This window comes from Amblyomma americanum, chromosome 3 (genome assembly GCF_052857255.1).
Source record: "Amblyomma americanum isolate KBUSLIRL-KWMA chromosome 3, ASM5285725v1, whole genome shotgun sequence".
Lineage (NCBI taxonomy): Eukaryota > Metazoa > Arthropoda > Arachnida > Ixodida > Ixodidae > Amblyomma > Amblyomma americanum.
Genome location: NC_135499.1, coordinates 139606973 through 139613384, shown reverse-complemented (window position 1 = coordinate 139613384; position 6412 = coordinate 139606973). Strand labels below are relative to the sequence as shown.

At 46.1% G+C, this 6412-nt stretch overlaps 1 protein-coding gene across 1 annotated transcript; it reads left to right on the top strand.

Annotated features, from left to right (window-relative positions):
• Positions 1-1860: 1860 nt before the first annotated feature.
• ERp60 (disulfide-isomerase A3) lies at positions 1861-6379 on the top strand. Its single transcript, XM_077658021.1, has 10 exons — positions 1861-2091; positions 2204-2291; positions 2353-2476; positions 2543-2650; positions 2728-2854; positions 2935-3048; positions 3125-3225; positions 5143-5567; positions 5936-6012; positions 6112-6379. The coding sequence occupies exons 1-10, from the start codon at positions 1958-1960 to the stop codon at positions 6275-6277; spliced, it is 1464 nt and encodes a 487-aa protein (XP_077514147.1). The 5' UTR covers positions 1861-1957; the 3' UTR covers positions 6278-6379.
• Positions 6380-6412: the final 33 nt, after the last annotated feature.

The window sequence follows — 6412 nt, the reverse complement described above, 5'->3', positions numbered from 1 at the left end:
AACATGGTTCGGGTTCGTCTGCTCGCGTCGACAAGGAGGCTATGCATGGAGTCGCGGGCAAGAGAAACGAAACTTCATACCAAGTAGTACGCCTTCATTATGGCTTGCGAGCTAGTAAGCGCTTTTGTACATGTTGCGTGAACGGAGACACACGTTTGTTGACTGATAAAGGTCAGCGAAAGCCAATAATATTTGACGATTTGTCGAGAAAAAGATAAATTGGACTGCGTGTTTGAGAAGAGGGGATATAGCTAGCTTCTAAAATTTCCATAGTATTTGTTTGTGGCCTTACTTTTCCTGTTCATCTTTTCTTCTGTGTTACAAGCATTCTGTGAAACTCTTTTCACTTTCGTATGAGGCACACATTACAATTTTAAAGGATATATATTTCGCTGAAAAAGGATCGAGTTTGCTGATGCAAGCTTTTCAAAAGCTGTGTTCCAAGCACAGATTTTAGGGGACGTGGACATGAGAGCTTGGTCTTTCTCTCATCTACACGTCTGGGTTCGAAAGGGAATTCGGGAAAACAAAAAAAAAACTAAAAGTTGTTCGACCCCAAGCGCGGATCGTTCACAAAGAACATGCGTGGCATTATTTAAACAATTTCTTTTTACAAAGGTAACACATTTCCGCTTGATTTTTCTTTTTAAACGGCGAGGAAAAAGCAATATATACAAAACATAAGCACGTCCGTTACACGTGTTGCCACCTGGCTCATGCGCATTCGCCTGCAACGTAAACAGCGGTTTATATTCGCATGCATTTGCTTCTGAACAGCCCATACGAGTGTACCACCCAGCCAAAGCAAATGAGAGAAGGAAAGCTCAGGCCCTCAGGTGTCAGCGTGTATGTCGATCGTGCCAAGTATACGATATGCTACTGCTTTTTTTTTCTTCTACGGACAGACGACACGTTTAAGTCGCTATAGGTGAATGGCCTACGTAGAATCTGCTTGTTATATGTCATCTGCACGCGTGCTGACTGGGATGTTCTTTTTAACGCCTACTAGCGAGCAATCAGCGAGCTATAGAATTTTCTAAAACAACGCACGGAACCTAAAGAAATACAAATTAATATTGCTCAAATTAATAAAAAGCGAAAAAATAAAATCAAAGTTGCCAACGATACAAGTGCAGGAAATACGTACATGATGCAAAAAATTCGCTTCGTGAAAGTGCATAGAAAGCACGCAAACGAAAATCAAAAAACGGTATGCAGAAAGGAAACACGTGCTCGAAGCGGCCACGTTGCACTCACAACATGCCGTATGTTAGTGTACTACGTTGCATTTTTTACCAATGTGTCGTGAAGGCTGTAGACAGGACAATGAATAAACAGTTGTGAATGAATTTGCTATTCCAAACTCAGTGGCCACACCGCTACGCCTCTATCATTTCCAGAGAAATAAAAAAATACATTAATCCCATATTTTACACACATTTTGAGACAGAACCGCTCTCCGCGTTGCCCGAGGAAAACATTCAACCCACGGACACACATGTACCGAGCACAGAAAAAAAAATTCGGTGAACGTGTTTACAAGTTATGAAGCACACAAACCAACAGGTAAAATACCGCCGTTGCACCGGCTCTAGAAAAGTTGAACACATAAATGAGCGAGAATGACTCTCTAAGCTCGCAGAGCAGCTGCTTGACCATGAGCTTGCCATTTTGAACACCGTAGCCATTTTCAGGAAAAAAAAGCATTGCGATGGAGCATCCGCGTGACATGCAGAACGCAGAACGTCAGCGCATGGGGAGTGACCGTCCGCGCTGTAGCTTTGACTGCTGGCAACCAAGTCAGTGACGTCACTGATTACAAACTTGGTGTCCACCAATCGTAGGCCGACAGCGCAGCTCGCCCGGCGTCGCTGTACGACAGCCACGTTGTTTTTTAACTTTTAAGTAGCCGGCTCTGCCTTCTTCGTGCGACACGTTTGTAGTTGGGGGCCACGCCATGAAGCACTTAGTTTTGTTAGCCGCTTTTGTGTCGGCTGCCCTTGGAAGCGACGTTCTCGATTACTCTGGATCCGACTTTGACGATCGGATTAAAGAGCACGACACAGCCCTTGTCGAATTCTTCGCACCATGGTGAGTCACGCCTGTTCGAAAACCAGTCCTGCACCCGGCTGCTGTGAAAATCGCAAGCCACCCCCCAGCTTGTCGTTCGCCGCCTGTATTGTTCGCTTGCTGCCTTCTTCAGGTGCGGCCACTGCAAGAGATTAGCGCCCGAGTATGAAAAAGCTGCCACTACACTCAAGTCCAACGATCCGCCGGTGCCACTTGTCAAGGTAAGAGAACCAGCTCTCAGTTGCGACAAGGATATAAGCTAACACGAAGCTATACGTTTAGGTTGACTGCACATCGGACAGTGGCAAGGAGACTTGCTCAAAGTATGGCGTGAGCGGCTACCCCACCCTCAAGATCTTCAAGGGGGGAGAATTCTCCTCGGAATACAATGGCCCTCGAGAGGCCGGTAAGCTAACGCCTGCCAGCGTGTTTAATTAGCGGGTAGGGCTAACATGTAGACTCTTCTGAACAGGTGGCATCGTCAAGCACATGCGGTCCCAGGTTGGACCCAGCTCCAAGGAATGCACGAGTGCCGAAGAACTTGCGAAGCTGCTGGAGAAGGACGAGGTGGTCATTGTTGGTAAGTGTTTCGCTAAATGACACTTTTCGTGCTTGTGACAGGATATTTGAGTGATGTAATCGTCACTTGCCTTCCAGGCTTCTTCGAGAACAAGGACGTTGACCTGCACGAGCACTTCCTCAAGGTTGCTGACAAGCAAAGGGAGTCCTGGATTTTCGGCCACACTTTCAACAAGGACTTGCTCAAGAAATACGGACACACTAAGTAATAATTGCGGCGTTTGAGCCTGAGTTGCTTCAACGCATCATGCACCACACTGATTCCGTTTTGCTTTCGTCTTTCAGCAAAGTCGTGCTGTTCAGGCCCAAGCTACTTAAGAGCAAGTTTGAAGACAGCGAGGTCGTCTACGATGGTGCTGCAGACAAGGCTGCGCTTGAGAAGTTCTTGAAGCAGAACTAGTGAGTTGACTGCGTGCTGTGGCTTCTAGTGTGGTTTCACATAGTGCAGGGGTTTAAAGGTCTTTCTCTCCCACAGCCATGGCCTTGTTGGCCACAGGACACAGGACAACTACAACCAGTTCGAGGCCCCACTCTTAGTTGCCTACTTCGATGTTGACTACACAAAGAATGCAAAGGGTGGGTAGCTCTACACATGTTTGTGGGACTGCTGAATCGTGCACTGCATGTAGCAGAGCTTGCAGAAACCATATGCTCTGCCCTGTTGGTTGTTGTTCTGCCACTCGTCCTATCCTCATCCAGACATAGTCGGAGATTTTACATTTGGTCATCAACTTTCTCAATGCCAGTTTTCATTGCCTGTAAATATCTGTGTTTAAATATGGCTAAGTGCAAACACATTGCTTTTTCTAGTACTAGGTATTGTGCTTCCTGTACGGGTAATGTGGCAATTAGCACTCCTACTGTGCATAAACAAATGATCATAATGGATCCCTTTCCTTTGAGGCCTTCAGTTGCTTCTTTCCACTACACACCCTCCTATACTGCACATAAAGTTTTTTGTTCTCTCGATTGCGTGTCACTGCAGGCCGGTGCTTGAAATGAAGAGGGATTTCCCTGAACTATGGAGAAATAGTGTACACACTCGCCCAGCTCCCTTGTTAAAGGTGCACTAAAGAGGATTCCAAGCTCGTGTTTTTACCGCGGAAACTCTATCTACACTCTCGTAGCATTCTTAAAAACTTCTAATTATTGTCCTATGCGGCCGATTTCCCTGTGAAATCGAATTAAGCGCAGCAGCGTAGTGTGATAAGTGAAGGAAATAGTCGGGGGCACTGCTCTGCTCTGGGAACAGCCTAGCTGATGGCCACCGCAGCGTGTGCATGGAGCAACTGTCTGCAGTGTCCCTCCGTCATACGGTGCTTATCAACCAAACGTTTGACGCTCCCATGAAATTGATAAAAAATTCGGAGGCCAGCTGGAAGTCTGCTTCCCTGCAGAAGGAAAATATGTTCACCAGGGGGGCCTAAGTGGTTTTAGGGGCAGGAATCTGGGGCAGTGCTGGAGAGATTAGTAGGAATAATGCCACACGTCTTTCCTTTCCTACGTGCTTCTGCCCTGCATGCAGTACACCCGTTCCGCGTTGCAGTTGCAAAGGTAGGGTGAGACACTGCTATGCTAACTTGGTTGCTTGCCTGATGCGTGCATGGCACAAGGCTTAGAATCCCCCGAGGAATGCCTGTGCTGCCGCCATGCTAACGAGCTTTCTGCTGTGCAGGAAAGCAGACTTTTGCAGTTTCACTAAGTGTCTAAAGGGTACACCTATCTGGGCTGTGCTGTCATGCACACTTTTCATTCAAGTGTATACAAAGCATTGGAAATTGAGCCCCATTGCACTCGAGTTTCCCTTTGCAGATTACTGCATGGAGTGCTGGACATCTGTTGTGTGTTGCTATATCTATTTTCAGGGAGTAGTTTGCAGTATTTGGGAATGCATTGTGTCTGGTTGTCCATTGGTTATGCTGGAAGGTGTACAGTCATGGACAAAAGTTTGTGGGGTGCTGATTTGAAAGAAAAAAAATTGCTCTTCTGGAAGACCAGCTCATTGTAAAGCCAGGAAGCATAAAGGAGAATGAATACCATCTACTAGAATGAATACCATCATCTACTGGAATGAATACCAGCCCCCTGGGTAGCTAGGGAGCACAATATTTTTTCTGTGTGATCTGGCATCTCAGAAAATTTTATCAGTGACTGTACTTGCATGACACTGTGGGCAACAAGTTGCTTTAAAAGAAACTGCATATTTATAGAACTGAAAACGGCATGTGTACGTGTTTGCAGGTGAGGTGTTCACTTGGAAGGTTAAGCATTTGGGCAAGGGGAAAATGGAACGTGGTTTTAGTTAGAGCAACTAGCATTTATTGGATTCATGGCCCCACCTTATTCTTTTTTTAATTTGTTGCAGCTACTCGTACAGCTAAAACATTTGTGTATTTCTGTACTGTCCCTCCAGGAAATGCCAATTTGGTTGACATTGGTGTGCTGCAATATGTGCTGTGAGGGGTTGAGCCTTTTGTTCTGTCCTGTTCTTAGGCACGAACTACTGGCGCAACAGGATCCTCAAGGTGGCCCAGAACTACAAGGGCAAGCTCAACTTTGCCATCAGCAACAAGGACAGCTTCGCTGCTGAGATGGACGACTATGGCCTGTCCTCTCATGGAAACAAGCCTGTTGTTGCAGTTCGCAATGCCAACAACGAGAAGTTCCGCATGACCAATGAGTTCAGCGTGGAGAACCTGGAGAAGTTTCTCGAAGAGTACACTGCTGGCAAGATCAAGGCACACCTCAAGTCCGAGCCTGTTCCAGAGAGCAACGATGGGCCTGTCAAGGTGGCTGTGGCTGAGAACTTCAAGGAGCTTGTCATGGAAAGCCCCAAGGATGTCCTGGTTGAGTTCTATGCTCCATGGTGCGGCCACTGCAAGAAACTGGCACCTACTTACGAGGAAGTTGGCAAGACGGTATGTGTATTCCAAATAGGACAATTGTTTACCTATAATCAGCAGAGACGAAGTTAGGGTTTACCATTTGCAGTTGCACTCTTTACTGTTATGGTAGCAGTCTCTGTGCAGTTCAGAATTTTTCAGAGCTCTTCGACAATGCATGCTTGAAAAGACTGCCCATCATTGCCGGAAATCTGGGCCCTAGTATATACAGCTCTATTGTGTAATGCATGCAGGTCATAATTGTAATTTCGAGTCAAATTGTGTTAAGTTCCCTATGTTGTGTTTTGGTTTGCTTTAGGTGCTAAGTGTCTAGTGTCTGCAACCAGATAGCCAGTCTTTTTGCAAACATACCTAGTTAAACAGGCAACACTAAACATTTTCAGCTTGCTGACGAAGATGTGGAAATTGTCAAGATGGATGCCACTGCCAATGATGTTCACCCCAAGTTTGAGGTCACAGGGTGAGTCATTCGCAAGATATAGGTTGCGGTAAAGTAGCCGCAGTTTAGCTCGATGCTTTGTGTGCGAGTTTAACATGTGAATAACAATTCTCTTTTCAGCTTCCCTACTTTGTACTGGGTGCCCAAGGATGACAAGGAGAACCCAAAGAGGTACGATGGTGGTCGCGACCATGATGATTTCATCAAGTACATTGCCAAGCATGCCACCAATGAGCTCAAGGGCTTTGACCGTTCCGGTGCAAAGAAGGCCAAGGAGGAGTTATGAGGCATCATGGGGGTCAGGAGGGACATTGTTTCTATCATTTCATTTGGGATCTCTCGGGTCTTTGTCATCTCTGTACAATAAATGGATGTTTTTTTCTACTCACTTGGAAGCAGTTGTGCTCACTTTTTATTGATT

Bases quoted from the DNA above. Each gene is read 5' to 3' on its own strand.
- ERp60 (XM_077658021.1), top strand. From the start codon at position 1,958: ATGAAGCACTTAGTTTTGTTAGCCGCTTTTGTGTCGGCTGCCCTTGGA. The intron at 2,651-2,727 runs GTAAGTGTTTCG...CTTGCCTTCCAG, and splicing joins GGACGAGGTGGTCATTGTTG to GCTTCTTCGAGAACAAGGAC. The intron at 2,855-2,934 runs GTAATAATTGCG...TTCGTCTTTCAG, and splicing joins AAGAAATACGGACACACTAA to CAAAGTCGTGCTGTTCAGGC.